The sequence below is a fragment of the Pyrus communis genome, chromosome 1 (genome assembly GCF_963583255.1).
Source record: "Pyrus communis chromosome 1, drPyrComm1.1, whole genome shotgun sequence".
Classification (NCBI taxonomy): domain Eukaryota; kingdom Viridiplantae; phylum Streptophyta; class Magnoliopsida; order Rosales; family Rosaceae; genus Pyrus; species Pyrus communis.
This window is the reverse complement of record NC_084803.1, coordinates 13,512,680-13,536,124: the sequence shown is the minus strand read 5'-3', so window position 1 is coordinate 13,536,124 and position 23,445 is coordinate 13,512,680. Positions and strand designations below refer to the sequence as shown.

General features: G+C 36.9%; 4 protein-coding genes across 4 annotated transcripts; 2 read left to right on the top strand and 2 right to left on the bottom strand.

Annotated features, from left to right (window-relative positions):
• The first annotated feature begins 2,258 nt into the window (after positions 1-2,258).
• LOC137749079 (diacylglycerol O-acyltransferase 1A) lies at positions 2,259-8,691 on the top strand. Its single transcript, XM_068489253.1, has 16 exons — positions 2,259-3,059; positions 3,235-3,315; positions 3,425-3,498; positions 3,623-3,698; positions 3,785-3,852; positions 4,296-4,419; positions 4,636-4,734; positions 5,309-5,410; positions 5,503-5,639; positions 5,774-5,855; positions 5,972-5,992; positions 6,491-6,553; positions 6,665-6,712; positions 7,462-7,524; positions 7,619-7,672; positions 8,102-8,691. Exons 1-16 carry the CDS (start codon positions 2,676-2,678, stop codon positions 8,204-8,206), a joined length of 1,581 nt encoding a protein of 526 aa, XP_068345354.1. The 5' UTR covers positions 2,259-2,675; the 3' UTR covers positions 8,207-8,691.
• Positions 8,692-9,621: 930 nt separating this feature from the next.
• On the top strand, positions 9,622-10,365 carry LOC137724519 (uncharacterized). Its single transcript, XM_068463284.1, has one exon. It carries the CDS (start codon positions 9,856-9,858, stop codon positions 10,237-10,239), a length of 384 nt encoding a protein of 127 aa, XP_068319385.1. The 5' UTR covers positions 9,622-9,855; the 3' UTR covers positions 10,240-10,365.
• Positions 10,366-12,400: 2,035 nt separating this feature from the next.
• Positions 12,401-16,295, bottom strand: LOC137736035 (casein kinase 1-like protein 1). The gene is made up of 13 exons (XM_068475380.1): positions 15,935-16,295; positions 15,797-15,837; positions 15,229-15,298; positions 14,987-15,135; positions 14,794-14,889; positions 14,602-14,672; positions 14,376-14,437; positions 14,181-14,244; positions 13,995-14,079; positions 13,779-13,905; positions 13,534-13,677; positions 13,110-13,246; positions 12,401-12,929 (listed from the first exon to the last, which is right to left on the bottom strand). Exons 1-13 carry the CDS (start codon positions 16,008-16,010, stop codon positions 12,672-12,674), a joined length of 1,380 nt encoding a protein of 459 aa, XP_068331481.1. The 5' UTR covers positions 16,011-16,295; the 3' UTR covers positions 12,401-12,671.
• Positions 16,296-19,786: 3,491 nt separating this feature from the next.
• LOC137734605 (EPIDERMAL PATTERNING FACTOR-like protein 3) lies at positions 19,787-20,443 on the bottom strand. Its single transcript, XM_068473848.1, has 3 exons — positions 20,341-20,443; positions 20,124-20,179; positions 19,787-19,996 (listed from the first exon to the last, which is right to left on the bottom strand). The coding sequence occupies exons 1-3, from the start codon at positions 20,441-20,443 to the stop codon at positions 19,787-19,789; spliced, it is 369 nt and encodes a 122-aa protein (XP_068329949.1).
• Positions 20,444-23,445: the final 3,002 nt, after the last annotated feature.

Genomic DNA, 23,445 nt, shown 5'->3' with positions numbered 1-23,445 from the left:
TGAATTTTTCTTTGCTTTAAATTTGGTTTTGAATGTTCTTTGTGCCGTTGTATGTTCCCATCAGTCACAGTATAATGTCACAGTTGCATCCCATGCTAATGATACAATGTCATGTTGAGAAAAACAAGCACGTCGTATCATTGGCATAGGGGACGCCAGTGTTGGCGTACCCTTGTCATGCAAGCCTTTCTGTAACAATGACTCCTACCTACCCGTGCAAATTATGGTGATAATATATTGTCAAAGCGGGTTGGGGTATATATGTATTACACCGGTTGGCTCTTTGCATGAGAAGAGTTGTTTCTTCTTACTTTTAAATCACAGTCGTAACACGTGCCAAGAGAAAGCGTTTTCTTTGTTTCCTTAGAGAAGAAGTAAGAAAATTTCGTTTTGCTTAATCTTCGGCATCCTCTTATTTCCTTGTTTAATTAAGGAAGAAGAAAGACTGTTAGTCTGTCTTTAAGCTTTACCATAATTGTGGAGTCAACATCTAGTTTGCGGTGTCGGCCTTTTTAACTTGCTTCCTGGAACCGGGCCTTTGACCCTAATATGAAACGACAATGACATAACCGCGTTTTGATTTTACATGTACCTCCCTTTTGTCGCTTTCTATCAATATTATTATTAAAGTCTCTTTTTTGGTCAATAATTATATTATTAATGTATTAGGATTAAGGCATCAATTGGATGGAAGGCAATGCGATGACGAAATCAAGACCCACAAAAAGCATTATTCCTGGGTTTTTACTCTAAGCTTCTGCTAATTTGGCTAAACAACATAATTGTCTAGTCATAATCATTGCTACGGAAGTGACCAAGGGTAGAACCTTAATGCCTATAATTACAAGTAGAAAAAAACATTACTAAATCGTAATATTAAATGACGTAAGAAATTTTAGATAGAGAAGATAGTTGATGCATGGTAAGAAAAATTTCACACTGAATAAGACCTAAAATTTAACAATTAAAACGTTTATGTACCGGATAGTTCAGAGCATTCAAAAATGTCTCTTACTGCGGAGGGTCTCTTGCTAAGAGGCATAGTATGTATACACATAGTCGGAGTCTTGCTCTCATAAGGTCCTCATTTTGAGGACTTGTGAGGACAAATGCATTATTAGTCACAAAATTATATTAATTTATATCCAAGAGCTAAAAACATTTGGTAACATAATAAAGCAAAACAAGAAAATGAGTTTTCTAATGGTTTGCGGATTTTAAGTTGGTTTTGCTTGATTAAGTTGTCAAATATTTTAAGCCATTGAATCTAAAATGATATAATCTTGTGGTTAATATGCATTTGATTCTCACATATTCTCAAAATGAGAACATTAAGAGAGCAAGGTTGCAGTTGGACATCCTTGCACAAATATTTATTCTGATCTCACGATGTACTTTCCCATATAAAAATAAAAATAAAAATCAGCATCTTTTAATTCGATGCAAACCTAAAAGTGTTTGAAATATGGATATAGTAAAATATTAATATGCGACTTTATGAAAATATTGATGGATATTTTAATATCGGATATAGATCCTTTCCGAATCCATTGGCTCTAATCCACCAAGTCACATCATCCGGACCGTTGAAATTTAATTCAATAGCTAAAAATAGAGGCTCACTTTAAAAGTTATAATAATTTTAGCCGTTGGATCAAATTTCAATGGGCCAGATGATGTGACTTAGTGGATTAGAACCAATGGATTCGGAGAGGATCCATGTCCATTAATATCGGTTGTTTTGGTGAAAATTGACAATAAGGTGTGTACATCAACTCACTGATATAGAGTCAAGTTTGCATTCACACCTTCTAATTGATATTTGATTTTTTTTTTTAATTTTATTTTATATATTTAGAAGGTAGTATCGACAATTTCGTAAATATTTTGAAGATTTACTTAAGCTAACCTATTTTGTTTAGATTATGCTAGGGATACTAAATTTTTAGACAAAATTTTGTAAATTAAATGATACAGAAGTTAATAATTGAGTTAGTACTTTATTTTTAGCATAAATGACTGAGTTGAGTTAGTAGTTAAGCGTTGATAAATGTACACATTTCTAAAAATTTGTCTCATGATATTATCGGTTTTGTTAATTTAATAGTTAAATTACTTAATTTGGGTTGGGAAGTAGCGGGAGCCAAGGAAAGGAAGGACGGGGAAACGGTTTGTATGCACAAAGCTCCACGGGACCAGGTCTGCAGCTTCCTGCCTTCCTCCCTCTCCCTGTCACACTCTTAACACGACGATACTGATTTCTGTTAACCGTCCGCTTGTCGTTTTTCCCCCTTCTACCGCCCCTGCTCCCTCCCTCCCCCGCTCTGACATCATCGCTTCGTCATCATACCTGCAATCGCCAGCTCTCTCTCTCTCTCTCTCTCCTCTGTGTTTTTTTGTTGCTTATTATATAAAGACCGCTCAACTTTCCCTGTCATTCACCGCCACTTCGCGAATTTTCTCGCACCCCATTTATTCTTCCTCTTTATCTTTTTCCATTTGAAATCTCTCTCTCCCTCTCTCTCTGCAGGAACTCTCTGAAATCTCGCACCCCATTTATACTCTGAAATCTCTCTCTCTCTCTCTCTCTCTCTCTCTCTCTCTCTCTCTCTTTCTTCATCTCTCTGGGAAAACATATATTACATATAATTTACATATATATTGGCGGTTGTGTCATGGCGATGGCGGATTCGCCTGAGGCAGTAGTCATCGCAGGCGCCACCACAAGCCCCCGAGCGGACTCAGATCTCAACCACACGCTACGCCGCAGACCCTCGGCCTCCACCGTGGCGGAATTCGATTCCTTGAACGATTTGGTTAGGGACTCCGGCGTTGATGACTCGGTTGGCGCCAAGATCGGCGGCGGAGGCGATAACGGCCATATTGGAGGCTCTGACGGCTCGGCTGAGTCCGTCAATGCTGTTCAAGACAAGAAGGGACTCGGAGAGAATGATCGGGGCGGTGATCCCTCGGCTGTGAAATTCGCGTATCGGCCGTCCGTTCCGGCTCATCGGAGAGTTAAGGAGAGCCCTCTCAGCTCTGATGCCATCTTCAGACAGGTATTTAAGCCTTGCTTAATTTCACTTGTAATTAGTGTCGTTAATCCGTGATCAATTACCAGTAATGAAAATATGTTTGCCGGGTAACAAGTTTTTGTCTTTTAGCGTTCTTTGGAGCTTGAAGGAGATGCTAATTGCAAACTTTGATCTTTTTTGTTTGGTTTGCACTTTGCAGAGCCATGCAGGTCTCATCAATCTGTGTATAGTAGTACTTGTTGCTGTAAACAGCCGGCTAATCATCGAGAATTTAATGAAGGTTTGCCATGTGCCCGCGTCCTTTGTTTTTTCGGCTAATTTTACGCCCTTTGATAATGTTGTTTTACGGACATTTATAGAGATTTCTGACTGTTCAATTATTGTTGCAGTATGGTTGGTTAATTAAAACTGGTTTCTGGTTTAGTTCAAGATCATTGCGAGATTGGCCACTTTTTATGTGCGGGTAATGTTTCCTTTTATTATGCTTCGATACGGTGTTTGGTTTAATAATTACTTAATTATCGTTACCATCTTTGAATTACAAGTGGTGGGAAATTTATTCGGCTTCTTTGTTCTTTGACTTGCAGCCTTACTCTTCCTATCTTTCCACTTGCGGCCTTTGTAGTTGAGAAGTTAGTGCAACAAAAGTGTATATCTGAAGCTGTGAGAAACTCATTTTGTACTGCTTAAAAAAATAGGTCTCCGCAACTCTGTATCTGAAATCTGAATTTCTTTGTCTGGCATTGCAGGCTGTTGTTTCTCTTCATATAGTCATTACAACTACTTCAATTTTGTATCCGGTTGTGGTGATTCTCAGGTCAGTTTGAATTCACTGCATATTAAGTTTCCATTAGTTGCAATCCCCGATTTTTGGTATTAGTAGGAGGTGTAACTAGTTATTGTATTTTGGCCATGGTGCTGATTGGAGGATTTGGGTTTGAACTCTCACTGTTACATTCTCGTTTCTAGTCCATGACATGTATTTCGGTGCTTTTCATTTATTGGCGTATTTTCTGGATTTGCAATCTTGTCCCAGTTCTTGAAAGATGCTTGTTTCTGTGGAGATCTTAGAAACTTCTTTGAGGGGATAAGTACTTAAGCTGAAATTGACGTTGGATGGAAATACTGCCTGAAAGATTGTGTCTTTACGTAATAGGAAAGGCTGTTTAAAAAGAAATTGATTGATGACATCTTTTAGCTGGCTAATATGTGAATAGCAGTGAAAATGTTGCATTTATTTGATTTACTTCATTTCTGCAGGTGTGATTCTGCAGTTTTATTTGGTGTTGCGTTGATGCTCTTTGCTTGCATTGTATGGTTAAAACTCGTATCTTATGTGCACACAAACTATGATATGAGAGCACTTCACAAAGCAGTTGAGAAGGTAACTATGAACTTGTGAATAAGGTTTTTATTTAACAGTGAATATTGTCTTTTCCTTTCCCGCTTTTTAGATTAAATATGAAGTTTGAAGAAAGTTTAAAAAGGTCCTAAATCTTAATAGATGTTTTCTTCCTCGAGGAGATGTTTAATGTTCGTCAACAATTTGTCCTTAATAAATGATTGTTTTCTAATTCTTGAAGTCCTTGACTGATTGCAGGGGGATGCCACACCTAGTTCTCTGAATACAGAGTACCCTCATAGTAACAATTTAAAAAATTTGGCATACTTTATGGTCGCTCCAACATTATGTTACCAGGTAATTGCACTATTATTTCATAAATTAACCTAGGTTTTCTTATCCGTTAATCCTTATTCAGAAAGTACAAATTTTTGAGTTTTGATGCTTTAGTCAGTTTAAGTCACCTTTCCTTGTATGTGTTGGCCTTTCCTTTGCCTGTTTTAAAAATGAATGAGAATATCGCATTTGTTACAAACTGAACAAATATTTTCCCTCATTTATAGACTGTCATGCGGTCTCTTAAACTTCATTTTTGCTCCAACCTGGTGTTGTGAGTTTTGCCGTTACAAGTTTGAATTCTGCTTCAATTTTCTTTATAACTCTTATATTTTCACGACTCATTATCGTTTATTTAGTATGTAGGTCGAAGATGGCTAAATTATTTTTTCTCATTTTAAAATGATATTAAATGAATCATCGGAAAACAATATGATTATTTTCTTACGGTATATTATTGGCATCCTTAATTAAAAGAATGGTAATTCATGTTTTAGTCTTTAATTTGTGGTTCTTATCATATGAGATAAACTTGTACATTACATGATTAATGGAGAAATGAATTTAATTTTGATTTATCTGACCCTTGTTTCAGACTAGTTACCCTCGCACAGCATGTGTTCGAAAAGGTTGGGTGTTTCGTCAACTTGTGAAGTTGATCATTTTTACTGGAGTGATGGGATTTATAGTAGAACAAGTAAGTTGGTATTTATTGTTTTCAACAAGCTTTTAATGCTCTTTTATTTAATTTTGATTATTGATGAATTCTGCCATGTGTATATTTTGCAGTACATTAACCCGATTGTCAAGAATTCAAAACATCCTTTGAAGGGGGACTGGTTATATGCCATAGAGAGGGTTTTGAAGCTTTCAGTTCCCAATTTATATGTGTGGCTATGCATGTTCTATTGCTTTTTCCACCTCTGGTACGTCTTGTTTCATCATCCTCCTTTTTTTCTTTCTGATGTCTCTATAGCTGCTTGGAAGATACTTGTTATTCTAAGTTTGCACTTTCATTTCAGTTTTGAGTTTATGCTTACATCCAGTGTTATAAATATAGGTTAAATATACTTGCTGAGCTGCTTTGTTTTGGTGATCGGGAGTTCTATAAAGATTGGTGGAATGCAAAAACTGTTGAGGAGGTGCGTTTTGTGTTATATGCAATTTATTCTTAGGTTATATTATTACAGCTCCTTGCTTAATTGAAACTTTTTACTGTTTACTTTTGTTGCATGGGTCTTCTGGTGGCTGTCATCAGTATTGGAGAATGTGGAATATGGTATATATGTTTAACTCTAATTCTGTTGTTATCTTTTCTCATATACTTTAAAGTACTACGATAAATTATTGTTTTGACTTTTATTCGATATTCATTTTGAATCTAAGTTGCTTATAGGACTCTAGTGGGTTTGGATTTTAATGTGTTTGAATTTGTATCAAAGAATAGGTGTATTAGCATTATCATTTAATAAGCGTTATAACTTATAAGCCTGAAAAGAGGCTGTATAAGCCCAATTTCATTGTCATCAAAGCTGCCATGTAATGACAAAACGTAGTTAGATGGTATCTGTTGTTTACATTTTACAATGATAACAACCCCTCTCTTTCTCGCTCGCCTTATTCACGAGGCAGCTGGATGCAATGAAGACTTAAAGTTGTGTATATAAATATATAAGTATATATTGACTTATTTGAAAGAGCGCTTGTGGTCTTGTAGTTTTCATTTGTGCTAATGCCCAAGTGAAAGTGTAATACTAATTGGGTGTATTCATTTCAGCCTGTTCATAAATGGATGGTTCGCCATATCTATTTTCCATGCCTACGTCACGGAGTACCCAAGGTATCTAATTTCTCTTTATTTCAATATTAAGTGATGCGTGATGGATGTACATTTAATTTGTTTTATAAAGTACAAAACTAATTTGTTTTTCTTTTCTTTCTTTGAATTCAGGGAGTTGCCATCGTAATCGCCTTCCTAGTATCTGCCGTATTTCATGAGGTATTTGCTTTGTTTCTGTGAGTTTAATGTTGTTATTTAGTGACCCTTTCCCTCAGGATAAGGACTATTCTATTGCTCCTCCCTTCATCATATTCTGTTGTCCATAATGAGAATTAGCATTCTCTCGTTTTCGAACGTGATTGTTGGTAGAAAGTGGGATTCTGGAATTTGATATGGTGTCATGATTATAAGAACGACTTATAGGATTTGAAACTGAAGGAATGGCTTTGAAGCATGTCATTTGAATCAAGCGAATCATCATCTTAGTACTTAACCAAGACTTCAGCTATTTAGATGTACACCACCCAGGAATGTGCACACTTGGTAATTTGCTTTTATAAAGTAATTGCTATCAAGCACAAACTTGAAGGGTTATGCTACCATTGTTTATTGAAAGGTATTGCTGATCAAACACTCCTGATTACCTTACAATAGTAGAATACCCATACACGTAAGAATGAATTCCGATGTCTTTAGGTAATCGCAATATGAACTCTTAACATTTGATTTGGGCCAAAAGCTAAAGACTAAGTTTGAGCATGGAAATATATAATTATATTAGAACCAGAGCTCCTCATCGTGATCACCAATGCAAACTCCACGTGAAACATTATCTGGGGGTCATCTGAAATATTTCCCCTTTTGTGTCTTACTCGGATCTGAATTGTCATGGCCTTTTTCTACAATGAACCTTGCATAGCTGTTTGTGTTTCTATTATCTTATCCAATACTTTTTGACTTGTCTCCAGCTATGCATAGCTGTTCCCTGCCACATTTTCAAGTTGTGGGCTTTTATCGGAATTATGTTCCAGGCAAGAACATTTTAGTTTCCTTGCCACATTCATGAGTCCTACTCATACTGATGATCAATGGTCCTAATTTTCTTTTGTTGCGTTTTCGTCACAGGTACCACTTGTCTTGATCACAAATTACCTGCAAAATAAATTCAGAAACTCGATGGTATGTCCTTGTTTTAAAACATACTTTTGTAGAAAACTCATATTAATGTAGCATAGTTTTGCCTACTTAGTTGGGCGTTAACCACCAGTTAAATATTTAGTTTCTAGAGAGAATTAAATACCTGGAGCAGTCCTGCTGGAGGGATAGGGGTGTAATGCATCGTTCTTAGTTTCTTCTAAGAAATTTCCATGACCCCCAAATTCTACATATTCGAAAGTAAACCCCGCAATAATAGTACCTGTAGGCCTTTAATTTTTTTTAACTAGTTCCGGTACTCTGTTCGTGCTCTATGGATTGTTGAGGGCACATATACTTTCTACATCTCTGAGTTCTATTCATCCACTTACGCCAAACTTCACAACAGATCCAAATTCATACCATTTCGATACCGGTAATGTTTTAATCGTGTTATTTGAATCTTTTTTCCAGGTGGGAAATATGATCTTCTGGTTCATCTTTTGCATTCTTGGTCAACCGATGTGCCTGCTTCTGTATTACCACGACTTGATGAATCGGAAAGGGAAACTCGACTGAAGTTTTAGTCTGTCTAAGTATGGATCGAATCGCTCTGGAAGCGGTGTTGCCTTCCGATAAGCCGGCTTTCCTCCTTCGTCCAAGGCAACTACTTAAACCGCTTCCTCTGGTTTCAACGTTTTCATGTTCCATACGTTTTTCATCTTTTTTTTATATATATTTTTTTAATTCAATTGATTTTATTTACAATTTTGAATATCTTTCTCTAACAGTGAGTAGAGCCACGACAGTCTTCTCCTGGTTTAGTTTTTGCGGTATATATTTAGTTGGGAAATTTGAAGAAGGGAACTGTTATTAGCATTCCAAAAATCTCATTTTACACTCCTCATAAGTGTAATTTTCTTTCTAATTATAGAAAATTTAAAGTGCAAAATGAGATTTTTGAAGTGCGAATAACAATTCCCTTTGAAGAAATGGTTTCAATATCATCCCCCAGTCCCCACCCTTATATCATATACCCCTACCTTGAAATGTCTACATCTCTTTTTCTTTTCTTTGGGTCGAAAGAAAGGTCTACATCTCGAATCTTTGATGTAACGCGACTTCAACATGATTTCCATGATATTCTGCATGCGCACTCAATAAAAAATTATAAGATTTGTTTAAAAGTGCTTTTAAAAAGGTTGAAAGCGCTTTTAGTATAAGTATTATTCGAGCTATTCTTTAGTAAAATTGTAAGTGAATTTCGAAAAAACAATTAAAGTGCTTTCAGCAAAAAGTCATTTGTGCTTCTTGTAGGAAACACTTCAAGTACTTTTGAAACTCAAAAACTAAAAGCGTTAAACAAGCCCGTAAACATTTGAAAACAATCTTCTGATTCATTGAGTTGCATTTTTATTTTTAATAATTGTTATTAGCACTTTAAAATAGTTTTTTTTATTATTTATTTTTTGGTTGAAAACAAAATTTTATCTAAATTAGTTATAACAGAATTTTGTGATCATGATGATAAAAATTTATATGGAATGGGGTATACAACCATATAACGTCTTAATTCAATAATACATGTCATGTGAAAAAAAATCTACATATAACAATGTATTATTAAACAACGAACCTTACATAGCGGTTAACTTATTTCATGTAAATTCTTTCCGTAGTCATGGGAATGCCTAAAATGAATTTTGAAAAAAGAATGGTATTTATTTTTTCTTTGATTATTAATGTAACACCAATGAATGAATGAATTTTAAAAAATGAAAACTAATGAAAAGGGTTTTAAAAATTTGAGTTTTAACGATAATGACAAAATAAAGAGTAAAATGAATAATACTAGATTTGACTTTTTAATGTAAAAATATGATTTTTCGTTAAAGTGAACAATACCGCAGACTTTTCGTTAAAACTTCCTTTTAAAAAATGAATGGTACAAGAAAATCGTTTTCAAGTGAAAAAAAATCCAGTGCGGAGAAGAGGCCAGGAGTAGTACACCATTCATTCTTTAATTATAATAAGAAAGTAAAAATATCATTAAAAATTCCTAATAAATAAATAAACATTGTTCTGCGACAAACCACGATCCCAAAGATTATCTTCCCTCCTCTCTGCCAAATTCAAACAATCTATTATCCACTGCAGTGGACGAGCTCCAGAGTCCAGAGAGAGAGAAAGGAGGGAGAGAGGGACAGTGTGAGCTAAGTGAATTCGCAATGGAAGATTTCAGATCCAGATCGTGCGGTCACGGAACGTCGCAGATGGAGAGCTACAATGGCGGCAGCGGGTCGGCGGGACCCGCTTCATCGGGGGTCAATGGGATGCAGGATCTCAGGTGCTACAGCGCCTCCTACGCGACCTCTGTCCACCCGCAGCAGCAGCAAACCCAGGCGGGAAACAACGGCGAGAAGATTAGGAAGGGGAAGTCGGCGAACGGGTCGGCGACGAAGAGCTGGAGCCTGAGCGATCCGGAGCTGCAGAGGAAGAAGAGGGTGGCGAGCTATAAGGTGTATACGGTGGAAGGGAAGCTCAAAGGGTCGCTCCGGAAGAGCTTCCGGTGGCTCAAGGAAACATGTAATAGAGTCGTCTATGGGCGGTAATCATCATTTCTGAATATATATTATATAAATTCGTACCACTATTTATTTATTTCAATTGTTTAAGTTATGCTCGGTGTTATTAATTTGTAAAATCGGAGTGTTTGTGTTGGAAATTATGAAGTTGTAATGTGATTTTTTTATGAATATTTGTCTATTGTGTATTTTTGGTAATCTGAAAATTATATAAATAAATTTAATGTAAGCCTTTTTGGTGGTTCATAATATTTTTGTATGAAATTAGTTTCTAGGCATCATATAACTAAATTAGCGTTGTTAATCTCCCATGTACCTCAAGGAGGAGGTGTGAATGAGGTTCTGAAATATGAATTCCGTATTCGATTTCCGGTAATATTATGGTAGGTTTTTGGTCTGAGATAGGCATAAAGTCCTCAATTAGTTGATTTGGTTCATGAGATTTAAAATTAATAGAGCCACTTAGGGCTGGTTTGGTATTGTTGTGCTTTGAAAAAAATTTGCTTCTGCTGTGCTGTAAGAATAAGCAGCTGTGAAATAAAGCAGCAAAGTGTTTGGTAAACTTTTTTGTAAAAGTGATTTTGAATTAAAAAAAGCAGTATTATAGTGTTTAGTAAACTTTTATGTAAAAACAGATGTGAAAAAAAACCGATTTTTCAAAGCTGGGTTTTGCAGCTTCTTGTTTTTTGCTTTTTTTCACCCAAAACTGTGAAAAAAAGCTGAAACTGAATGTTTACCAAACACAAAAACAGCTCCCAGCTTTTTTCAGAATCACTTCAGTACCAAACTAGGCCTTAGTACTACGGTCTAATAGTATCCTTGTTCATTGGTAAGTGAAAGGCCTTAGGTTCTATTCTTACCAAATGCAAATTTGAACCACATCTCATTGTGAGGCTTATACTATGTTTGGAAGAGAAAAATAAACTTGGAATTTAGATAAAAGTCTAAATTTGTAAATTGGCATGCACAAATTCTCTTGTTTGGATTCATAAACATAGGAATTTAGAATTTTTGTGTGGAAAAAAACCTGGAATTTGGGACCTCCAATTCTTAATTTTAAATTCCATGTAAGTAGGTGTCATTTCCCAATTTATATGATTGAGAGCTTAAAATAACAAATTCCGTATTCAATTTCATTGTTCTTTTAGGTTAACCAAATAAGAAAATTTACAAATTCTAAAAAATAAAATCTCGTCAATTCAATTTCCGTCATTTTAAAATTCCTTAGTAATCTTAAACCACCCCCCCCAAAAAAAAAAAAACTCTCTTATTATAGGTAACATCGTTTGTTAAAATATATATATATATATATATATATATATATATATATATATATATATATAAATGGTCCGTTCATTATCAATAATTTTGGTCATTCTCAGAAAAAATCTCTGTTAAATTGAAGAAACCACAAGTTCAAGTAGAGATGTTGATTTGACAAAAATACCTTCAATTTAACAGAAATTTTTCACGAAATGACCAAAATGATTGACGTTAAACAATCTCAGGAACCACTTCAATCGATTTTAAATCTTAGAGACCAAAAAGAGCAGTTATGCCAATTTCAGTAACCATTTTAACTAAATAGCCTATTATTATTTGTTGTCAACTTGATATGATCTTCGTTACCTCCTTCTTTGTCATGCATTTCGGAACTGTTTCCGATTTCCGACATGTATGCAAACCCTTGCCTAATGCATTGTCTGAAGAAAGATTTCCGGGGAAATCACAAAGAAATAGCGTACAGCAGTGCAAATTGGTTCGTCATTGTCATTGATCTTGTTCGGTGGCAGTGAGTAAGCTTTTAGCTTTCCGGATACATTTTCTCGTACCAACTGAGCTAAGTTGGCTGCCTCCCTGTGACATCCTTGTTTCCCCAATTAAGTCATCGTTAAAATATCCTAGAGCGTCCCTCATTTTAGTAATTCAATTTCATGTTTATCGTAGTTATATTCGAGCGTGACAGAGCAGTCGGGCGAAGGAGAGAGAATATCGACGATTGTACAATTTAGCGATGACTGTTCCGGTATTCTGCATCCTTAGCTCGCTAGCTTGTCGTCTCCCGTCTGCGTGCCGATGCATTGAGTGTGCTTTTGTGGAAATGGAAAAGGGCAGGGAAAACTCAAAATTGTGCCAATGTTTTGAAGCAAAGTGGCAGAGTCCATGTGAATTGTCAACAAAGCTCAGGTGGTAGAGTTTTGTACGTGAATTGGCAAAAAAATTGAAAAGATTCAAAACCCCAACAAAATTAGGCTGAAAAGCAACATAAATTTAGAAGCCCATCAAATATGGGCTGAAAAAATAGGCCTTTACCGAAACTGACCCAAATTTCGGTAAACTAAAATAATCGGTGCGGTTTCGGTTTTTTTTCCTTCCCTAACTGTTTGGTTCGGTTCGATTCGGTTCGGTTCAATTTCCAGTAAGCCCATTTCAGATCAGTTACCAAACCAAAACCACCCCTAATCTAAATGCAGACCTTCGACGCCTTTAACGGTAGTCTCGTAGTTCCCCGTTTGAGATGTATGTCTCCGGGTGGGGTCCGATGACTCGACTGGTGAACTTCTTCGACCACTTGAAATTCTGTGTCCTCCAGGGCTAGCATCGGTTGTTCGAGGGCGAATGTCAGACTCACTTCTGCCAAATGCATCGCGGCTGCTAGAAACAGCAACTCTCCTTGATGATCCGGCTGACCGGCCATACATATTGCTATTTGACGTCTGCAAGGCCCAACCATGGACGAGATTGTTGTCACAAGGCATAAAAGCAAACTTTATTGCACGCAGGGCCGTCCTTAAGTGGGTCAAGACTCAAGACATACGAATAAACACTCAACTATTCCGTTATAACCCTGCAAAAAGGATTTCAATTCCATAAATAATGCATTCCAAACATCTCACCTCTCTAGTTAATGAAGCATCATTAGCAATTGGATTCTTCTGCCTCGAAAGGCTCAATGAATTAAGCGCCGGTCCAGGTATTCTCCGCTGAGAGGCATCCGATGATCTCAAACCAGTTGGCCGCCCATCTTCCTCATCTATATGGAAGCCGTGAAGTAAAATGTTAGAAAATGCAAAGCTAATATAGGAGAAATGACACCCAGATATCAGAAAACCTTTAGTAATAAGTTGTCGAACTCGAAAGTGAACAAAGAATTCCTTAAATTTATATATTAACATACGGACAAGTCAAATTTTAAAATAAACAAATAGGTGAAAAACACATGTGGTAATCTCCAAACACCACCATCCTCTAGCTGTGACGAATAAACTTACCTATAAGAATGCTGTTTTAATTCATCTAGAGCAATGCTAAACAACGTACCTGCGAGTCTGTCCGCATTAACAGCGGCATGGGGCATTCCAGAACTTGTTCCAGTACCGGGAAGGGCACGGGTTGGAGGAACAGCCAGCTGTGATTGCTGATACTTCAATATTGTCCAGTCAAACACATAATCAAACGGGAAGCCTGAAGCAAAACCCAACGGATACAATCAGTGTAAATAGAACGCTCACTGTAATGTAGAAATCCTCTTACAATGCTCGTTGTAATGACAATAGAATTCAAACCTTCACGAATGAAGACATCCCGGAATATTTTTTTCAAATAAACATAGTCTGGCTTATCATCAAACCGTAGTGAGCGACAGTAATGGAAGTATGAAGCAAACTCTTTCGGATAACCCCGACATAACGCCTGCGAAATCATTAAATTCTCTAGTCATAATATGCGACACATAAGGCCTGAATTGTATACAACCACATTAACATTCACAAGCATCATACCTCAATTGAAGTAGAAACCTTTTTTTCAGTAATTTTTTCATACTTCTGTTTCTTAGTTCCTGCTTTTAGTCCCTGCCAAGGAAGACTAAAGGCAAAAAGAACCATTAAACAAAACATCAACAGATAGCACCACAACACAAAAAAAAAAAAAAAAAAAAAAAAAAAGGGGCCTTCAGAAATAATCACCTTCCTCTAAGGAAATACATAAGGACATAACCTAGAGATTCTAAGTCATCCCTCCGGCTTTGCTCTACAAACCGCAGAATGTCATAAAAGAATTTCTAAATCAATGTCAATAAACCAGATGGTGGATTTAACTGAACAAAAGTACATTAAAAGGGATACAAAGGGCAAAAACAAAGACTAAAGTCTAAGACATACCAATTCCAAGGTGAGTATTGAAACTTGCATATCTTGCAGTTCCAGTCAAATTCTTGTTTTCCCTGCACCATTCATGCCGATGTACAATGATAATATGACTTGGTTAAGTTATAACATCAACTACAAATCTCGTAGTGCAAGTCCATTTCTAGTTTACTGCTATATTTCTCTAGGATCATATTCGGAGACCATATTAGAGAACACAGAAAAACAAGCATCATCTCACCTATAAGGAATATGCTGACGGGTTGAACTATCTCTGTATTTCTTAGCCAGACCAAAGTCTATCATGTACACCTACGTATAACGAAAAATCAATTACCGTATTAATATAGATTCATTGGCATATGAAATATGTGCACTGAAACACAAGCATATATAGACCTACAAAACCATGTACACCAAATTAAGAGAGAACCTGATTTGCACGCCTTCCCAAGCCCATAAGAAAATTGTCTGGCTTGATATCTCGATGTAGAAATGACTTACTATGGACAAATTCAACACGACTGATCTGAAATAAATTTCAAGCACAGAAAGAGTCAGTATCTTCCCCACAAATATATTAAACCAATACGATGAAGTGCAATTGTGCATTGACTCACACCTACCATTTGATCCGCCAGCATAAGAACGGTCTTCAAAGAAAGTTTCCTACTACAGAAGTTAAACAAGTCTTCAAGACTAGGGCCCAGTAAATCCATTACCAAAACATTATAGTCTCCTTCAACTCCAAACCACCTCACATTTGGAATTCCAGCTGCAAGAACCAAATTTAGAAATCAGAAAACCTGCAGCAGAAACTTGCAACAGAAACTGCTGATTAACTAGAAAATGCAGCAGTTTCACTTACTTGCTCCTGATAGGATCCTGTATAACTTGGATTCGTACAGCAGCTGAGGGTGTTTTGTCTTCACATTTTCCTAAGTACAAGAAACAACAAGACAATTAGCTTCATACCCCGCTAATAACAGTTCATAAAAGGAAACTTCAACACCACCACCAAAACTTGAAGACCTCTATATTTACAAAAAAAACACGATCCTCCTAAAATAATTCTCTAGATACTAATCAATCAATCAAACAAATACATTGCACGGAACTCAGGCCATAACGAGGAAATAGCCTGAAGAGCAAGCTCCTAGCAGTAATGCGTCAACATCATCAGAAAAATCAATTGATCTAAGGACTAGTCGTTCCGCAAACGTTTGATTCCTCGGCATTACTAACGCAAAGTGAAAGCCGAAGCACGAAAACTAGACCGTGAACTTAAAGAATCATTCTTACCAATTCTCAGGCCACGGATTAAACTTAAATTAACACATAAGTAAAAAGCAAGCAAACGGGCATTTAAATCACACAAAAATAAATAATAAAAAATCACAACTCGTAGCTGAATTGGAACAACGAAAAACACTCACAAGCTTAATCGCAACCTCTTCGTTCGTCTGAATGTTTGTACCTGCAAACAAGCAATTCAAATCCACAATTAACCACCTACTTACATACATAATCACATACAAATCCACAACTAACAGGAAGATGAAGAAGCAACAAACCCAGATGGATCTCTCCGAACGAACCGCTACCGATCTTCCGGCCGAGCCGAAACTTATTCCCAACGCGAGGCTCCATATCTTCCAAAGCAGCCCAAATCGGTTGAAATCGAAACCCTAACCCTAAAATTACAAAAACTACAAAAAATGGGGAAGAAATTGGACGATGATTCCAAAAAATCAAAACAACAACGACCCCGCATCAGCAGAAGGCAGTCGGCCGACTCAACCGCAACGACATCGGATTGTCCATCCAATAACAGCAAAGCAAGGGAAAAAAAATTATAATGCAAAAGCAAAGCAAACAAATTTCGTACGGACAGCGATGCGCTGGCCCCTCTCGGGGTTCTTTCTTGTTGGATATCTAGGTTAGGATTCTCCTTTTCCATTTTTTTTTTTTTTTTTTTTGTTCTTTTTCTGAATTATTATTTTTATTTAATTTCTTTTATTTGTTGGGTTAAAAGCACTTTTGGATTTGAAATTACAAAAGGAGAAGGGGAAAAGCAAAAGCAGCAGCAGGGCTTGTTGGCTTATGGCAGCAAGCTAATAATCGTAGATAGAAAATATCTTTTGCAATATAAAAATAGAGGAGTTCTCAATCAATTCATTTCTTCTTCTTCTGTAAATATCGTTATATAAATAAAATATAATATAAATACTTGACATAAGTAAGAAACTTAATAGCATTCAAGAATTTTTGTTTTTGGTTTTTTTTTTTTTTTATTGTTTGGGGAGTGATGTGACGCGACTTTTTCACACAAAACTGGAGGAACTCTGACACATGGTCCAACCGTGTATGATTTGAGTCGGATGTTCTTAATTTTCAAGGACGGACTTACCCATGAAAAACGTGACACCCACTCCATTTATTGAGCCTTTCATACTTTATTTTCTTCAAATACTACCTAATCTTTTATTTACACCGATCGAACTTACTAAGAAAATGTACATCATTTTTAATACAAGCGGCATTAGATGAGCAGAGACCACTTGAATTATGAGTTACTCACATGTCAACATTTGTAGTTTGCAGAAAATATTTGGTTTCGTACATGTGGAACTTGATAGACACTTTAGATAAATGTCTTGTATTTGTCAAGTGTGTCACACGAGCAGTGGCGGATCCAAAATTCAAACGTTGTGGCCCAACATTAAATAAAAGTTTTTTAGATATAAACAGGGCACGAAATGCGCACAAAAAAACAAAATTCAATTTATTCACTTGGTAGGCTTATTATACACATTGCAACAAATATCGTCATATGCCAAAACAATTTGATGAGTGATATAGAGAGAATTTGTTGAATGATGTCGACGCAACATGCCAAGATATACCTAGCATGCATTACACTACACATTTTAGTAAGCACAAAAGGGACCGTGCCAATATTTGGAGGGTCATCCGAAGACCTTCATACGAATATTTTTCAGACTTGGATGGTCCTGAGACCACCTTGGTCCCTTTTTCCATCCGCCCTTGCACACAAGCACGTAGTCGAACACTTATGTTCAAGTTCTTCATATATGACACATTTTTTACATACAAATAACAGTTTGACGTATACAAATAAAAGTTTTACTTTTTCATTTTGTCACGCAAATCTATATACGTCAAACTGTAATTTACAAACAATACAAAGACAAGCACTGTTACGCTAAGACATTTTTTTTCTTGTTTTGGATTTTTTTTTTTTTTTTTTTTGGTCGAAAGATAGAAATTTATTGAATTTAAATACAAACGGTTACATTTGCATCTTGTACTAAAATATTAAAAAGAAACTCTAGACATAACTCATCCTAGCCAAATCTCCTCTCATGCTTAACTGCTTGTGTCGCCACCAAGTGAGTTGCACGATTGCGAGGGGTAAAGCAAAACTTCACCAATTGGAACAAGCTCGCCATCCTCCTTGTTAATCATTTGGATCAACCCTTTTGAGTCTGATTCCATAGCCAACCTAATCCCAGGCTTCATAACATCACTAGCAACATCACTAGCAATAATTATCTCCATCCCTTGCCTAATCGCCTCAGCCTCCGCCATAATCACCGCAGCAAAACTCTCCCTACCCACCTCTCCCACAAGCTTTGGTATCCCGGCAAAATCCCGGAGCACCCGACCCACACCACTCACCCTCGTAGCTTTCCGCCATGCAGCATCATAGTTAAGCTTTAGGTGCAAAAGAGGGGTTTCGTCCATGTGAATCCATCACCCCCAACCCCATCCGTCTCACTACTACCCACCTTTGGGCCCCTACTCTTTTGCCTCTCCCCCGCCTCCACTGCCACAGCCTCCTTGAACTCGCTGACCTGCTGCTACCATAAATCAATTGCAACATGGGGTAGGATTCTATTTCCATTAAATATAGCTTCATTCCTGCACTTCCAAATTTGCCATAAACCAAACACCACCTACTACATTATCAACTCCGCATCCACCTCCTTATCCAATCGCTCTACCAACCTCCGCCAACCCTCCATAAAATCATTCACCCCCATAGACGCCATATCAATTTGCAAAGACGTCCCAAACTAGAAAGCATGACTAAATTCACACCTAAAGATCAGGTGAGCCTCGTCAGGTGCACCACATAGTTCACACTTATTCACAACCCGAATCCTACCGTCGCTCCAAATTATGCCTCACTGCCAACGCTTTTCGACAGGCCGTCCAAATAAAGAATCTAATTTTATTCGGCACCAAAAAAGACCACGTTTTCTTCCTCATCCCCACTGTCGAACCAGACAAACTCGACATTCCCTCTCCCCACCACCCCACCCCCCCCCCCCCCCCACCCCACCTTTACGCCCAAACTCACCATTCTTCATCATCTCCATTGCTACATAGTATCCCGAGCGCACCGAATAAATCCCATTCTTTGTATAATGCCAAATTCGTTTATCATCACATCAACATCGACTAATGGGAATTGTTTGAATCAACTCCACATCCTCGAGTGCAAACATAACAGCTAGCTCCTTTTTCCACCCCTGCCTATCCGTAGCAATTAGTTCACTCACCCTTAAATTAAGAGCCCTATCCCACAACATCGGTTTAAAAGAATGAGGCTTCGGTATCCATGGATCACCAGCCACCCTATTAGATTCACCGTTTCCAACCCGCCATCGAATCCCACGGACCAAACCTTGCCTCCCCAACAATACACCTTTCCATCCCCACGACGATTTGGAATTAGTTTTCTTTAAATTCTAACTGGTTTGGAGGGTGAGGAACATTATTCCAAATGCGTACTGGAAATTTTCAATGGCAATAATTTCAGTGAAAGAAAGGCCTATGGTAATCTCTATCTATTTATGTAATGTAAAGTTGTACCTTACATGGAAATTAAACTATATATATGAGCAAAATTGGGAAGTTCCGTCTTTTATTAAAAGTCGGGTTTGTACTGATATCATTGTTAATGTATGAATAACATGTTGGTTGATACATTTTGTTATTAACAAGTTAATTGACAATAGATCAAATACCTTATCGACACGATATATATTTATTAAAAAGCGTTGTGCATAAATCATCTCAGGTTTTTTTTAACACAATAATATTCAATTAGATCAGTTACAATTAGTTGACATCGAACAAGTCGAACCTCAGATCTGAATGATAGGATAGGAAGAAGGGGAATTCCAAAATAGCCTGTGTCTAGCTACACTCCTAACTGTGTAAAGCTTAAAAGAAATTCAAAAACGAAATTTTCAGTTTACACATCGCAAGTCTCTTTAGAGCAAGAGCTTGAAGTTTGAAATAGCTAGCGAAAATGTTACTATGTTCCGGTACACGCATGTATCCTATGTCCCGGAGCATATACCGGAAAACCGCTTGAAACAGAACAATTTTCTTTATGGAGTGAAGAAAGTAGAGCCACATTTGCATCTCCAACCTTCAGGCTCATAATTTGCATATTGAACTCCAAAGTGGTCAGTGGTTGTGCGTGTCTGAACTGGAACACATGGCTCGCAGCTTCCACATAGGTGCTTACAAATTGGTGGTCTTGACCCCAGCCTACTCAGCCCTCTATACTTTCTTTGTTCCATGCCTTCCTCAACTTCCTAAAGACAAACCCTAATTATCCATACACCCAAACACATACACATATATATATACACACACAAAAATATTATAATATATGTTATATATACACATATAATATCCAGAGATGGAGAACCAAAGATGTACCTGTTTTGAGTCAAAGGTAGCTCCTGGGGAATATTGGTTTCTCTCTGTTTGATCAGCTATAAGAAAAGGTATTTGGGTAAACATATAACTATATGAAAAGACTGGATTCTAGCATACAACCGAAAATAGAGTGATGAGAAATACAGAGATATGGTGATAAATTTCCGGAAACAGCTGAGAGTCTCCCATGAGAAATATGGTACAAGTAGCTTTTTACCTTCTTGATGGGGAACGTCATAGGATGCAAAAGGCCTGCTTGTAACAGAAACCCAACACAGAAGAGTAACCACTACAGTAATGCAGCTTGTCTTTCTCTTCATTTTTGTTGGAAATATCCAAATGGCAATAGTGATGACCTGTTTTGTGAGTGGCGGGGGGACAAAACGCAAGCAATGGCATATATATATATACATATATATATATATATAGACAGAGAGAGAGAGAGGGTTTGAAGACCAGTGGAAGAAGACAAAATATACTGTTTCTTTCTTTCTTCTTGTGGCAGTGATTCTGGTGGACTCTGGAGGGGGGAGATTCTTACCAAGAGAAGAGAGAGAGAGAGAGGGACAGGGAGAGAGGAGAGGTGAATTTGTTCGAACTTCTTGTCAAACAGAACCATAAACCAAGAAACAAAATGACTTGAAGAAGATTGGAATTTGGGGAATGCTCCCTTCGGTTGTCTTTCTTTTGACAACTCAATCAGTCCCAGAGTCTGTCAATAAAAGAGGGAAAAAAATACATAGAGAACGTGAAAACTGTCAAAAATACATTGAAAATGAAAACTGTCTGATTTATGTGAAAAGGTGTGGACTGTGACCCTGTCCCTTCGGACGGATTGGTCAAGGCCACAAGAAATTTCGCCGTTGAGGAGATCTATTTGAAACAAAAGACGGCTAAAATAATAGTATCCCAAATGTCATGTTTTATCATATATTTACACATTTTCATACACCGTTGCATAATTAGTTTAAGTTACTCTTTTTGGCGTTATATTTCGTGTTTTGGAGCTAGTAACTTAGCTTAGGTACCCTCTTATTCAGAATTTCAAACATATAAGTAAGTACCTGAGACACCAATCAATAATCTGCTCTCTGATTTAATTGGCCGACTAAACAGTAAATTAAAAAAGTAGTTGAAGTCTGAAGTTGGGGTCAATTTTCAAACAGGAAGGGTTGATGGAGAACACACAGTCCATCTGGCTGTGCCCTCTAAAATCTGAAATTTCCAGCGAATTGATGAGTCAAAAAAGATTTTATTATGTTGGGATTGATGCTTTTCTTGCATAGTCATAATGCTGTTGCAATGAAGACTTATTCAATTTCCTGTGAGTAGCTCACATCAAAATCTCAATTACTATCTCTGGTGAAGTTTGTTGTCATACACCCTTTAATTTAGTCCAACTCATAGCTAGCTATTAGCTACACAAGCTTTATTAGTGTCAACAGAGCTTACTTTGTTGTGTTCGACTAATGGAATTTGTTTTATCGTGTTCGTCTAACAGAGCTTGTCTTGTCGTATTCATTTAACAGAGCTGGTCTTGTCGTGTTCACATAAAGGAGCTTGTCTTGTCGTGTCTATCTAAAAGAGCTTACCTTGTCGTGTCCGCCTAACAGAGCTTACCTTGTCGTGTCCGCCTAACAGAGCTTGCATTCGCATCTGCTTGTTGACAAACTCATGACGTGTACCACCATGAGTTTGACGGGAGGTGTTGGAAAATAGTTATTTATTTAGTATTTGAATTTGGGCTTAGTCCATTTGAATTAGGTTCTTGTCTCCTTGCTTATTTTAATAACTAAAGTAATATATTAAGTAACAAATAGTGCCTTTATAACATCAATTTAAATATGACATATATGTTGGCATGTTTTTTCAATCACATACTGGCCTTGTAAATAATAAAGAAATCTCAATCCGTGAAAATTGACCAACCCAACTTGTCTTTAGAATGATTTAGGTTGGTTTGTTTGCCTTTGTTTTTAATGAAAATGTCAATCCGAATGTATTAGATTTGATGAGGATCCTCTTCGGATTTTAGTTACTGGAATCATAAGAATCTTTTTTTTTAAACTGTTTATATTATATCATACGGTTAATTTTTGTTAAATATTATTTGTATTTAATTTTACGTAAAAAAAATTTTAAATTTACAAATGTGAGAATACTATTTAAATCCCGAAGGGATCCGCATCCTATTTTATAGATTGAACAACAAATTAAAATCCAACCCCACCCTATATTCACCCCTACTAGCATCGGTAGCCAAGCTATCATATGGTTATGAATGAGGCCGTACTCTGAGTCTTAGCATCTATCGACATCCAGACCGAGAGAGAGAGCGAGACAGTGGGAGATGGGGATGGGATTCTGCATTGTATGACATGTCTAGCTAGCTAGTTTAGGGTGGTCTATGACTATATATAATGAGACTGATGAGAAAATGGAATTTAATTAAGCAAAATGCTTCTTCTCTCTTGAAACAGCATATCTTACATATCTGAGAAGTTTTAATAATTAAGGTTTAATAACAATTTTCTTTATTGTTTTATCAAAAAAATATATATATTTTTCTTTATTTATGACTTTATAAATGAGAGGTTTTAAACTTGATTTTCATTAAAATGAATTTGAATCACATTATTAATAACTTATTTTGAAACTCAACGCACTATCCTACCCTTTTAACATAAATACTAGCGTTAGTGAGAAACGTATATTCGTCGTCTCCTTGGAAGTTTCACTCCTAAAATAGAACAAAATCTTGTGCCCGGGCTCCCTTAGAGCACTTCCACCATGGGCAATAGCCCGATGGACAAGCTCCCACACCAACCCAATGGCCTAAGTTGCATGCTCCAACCCACAGTGGCGTGTGGATGAAAGGGGGCTGAGCAAGAGGACTGTGGGGAATCGCTGGCCCAAGAGCCCAAAGTGGGTATGATGCAAGGCTGACGTCAGCTATGTGTTGTCTCTTTTTTGAGTTAGCTGCATGCGCGCGTCGCCCGACACAAATTCAGAGCTGGGGTTCTGAGATGTTACCGTTGGATTTCAACGGCAACATTTTATGGACCGTTGGATTTCCAATTGTAAATTTTTTTTAAAGCTTATTTAATTTAAGTTGTTGAATCTGAGATCAACGGTCCACGTTATTCGGCTTTATAAATTAAAAAAAAAAACAGTTTAAAGTTCTGAAATCTTACCGTTGTGCCACGTAGCACAATATGGAGTGTTGGAATTCAATTTTTTTAATCCAACGGCAGAGATTAATTATGTAAATAATTTTTTTTAAATGTAAAAATTTAATAAAAATTCAAAAAAAAATTGAAAA

What these genes read in the sequence shown, in the direction of transcription:
- LOC137749079 (XM_068489253.1), top strand. Translation starts at nt 2,676, where the DNA reads ATGGCGATGGCGGATTCGCCTGAGGCAGTAGTCATCGCAGGCGCCACC. An exon ending in TCATCGAGAATTTAATGAAG is followed by an intron (nt 3,316 to 3,424) that starts GTTTGCCATGTG and finishes TTATTGTTGCAG; the next exon opens with TATGGTTGGTTAATTAAAAC. An exon ending in ATTGGAGAATGTGGAATATG is followed by an intron (nt 5,993 to 6,490) that starts GTATATATGTTT and finishes TATTCATTTCAG; the next exon opens with CCTGTTCATAAATGGATGGT.
- LOC137724519 (XM_068463284.1), top strand. Translation starts at nt 9,856, where the DNA reads ATGGAAGATTTCAGATCCAGATCGTGCGGTCACGGAACGTCGCAGATG.
- LOC137736035 (XM_068475380.1), bottom strand. Translation starts at nt 16,010, where the DNA reads ATGGAGCCTCGCGTTGGGAATAAGTTTCGGCTCGGCCGGAAGATCGGT. An exon ending in ATGTATTTCCTTAGAGGAAG is followed by an intron (nt 14,080 to 14,180) that starts GTGATTATTTCT and finishes TTTTGCCTTTAG; the next exon opens with TCTTCCTTGGCAGGGACTAA. An exon ending in ATGCTTCATTAACTAGAGAG is followed by an intron (nt 12,930 to 13,109) that starts GTGAGATGTTTG and finishes TGGGCCTTGCAG; the next exon opens with ACGTCAAATAGCAATATGTA.
- LOC137734605 (XM_068473848.1), bottom strand. Translation starts at nt 20,443, where the DNA reads ATGAAGAGAAAGACAAGCTGCATTACTGTAGTGGTTACTCTTCTGTGT. An exon ending in TGACGTTCCCCATCAAGAAG is followed by an intron (nt 20,180 to 20,340) that starts GTAAAAAGCTAC and finishes CTTTTCTTATAG; the next exon opens with CTGATCAAACAGAGAGAAAC. An exon ending in CTACCTTTGACTCAAAACAG is followed by an intron (nt 19,997 to 20,123) that starts GTACATCTTTGG and finishes GTTTGTCTTTAG; the next exon opens with GAAGTTGAGGAAGGCATGGA.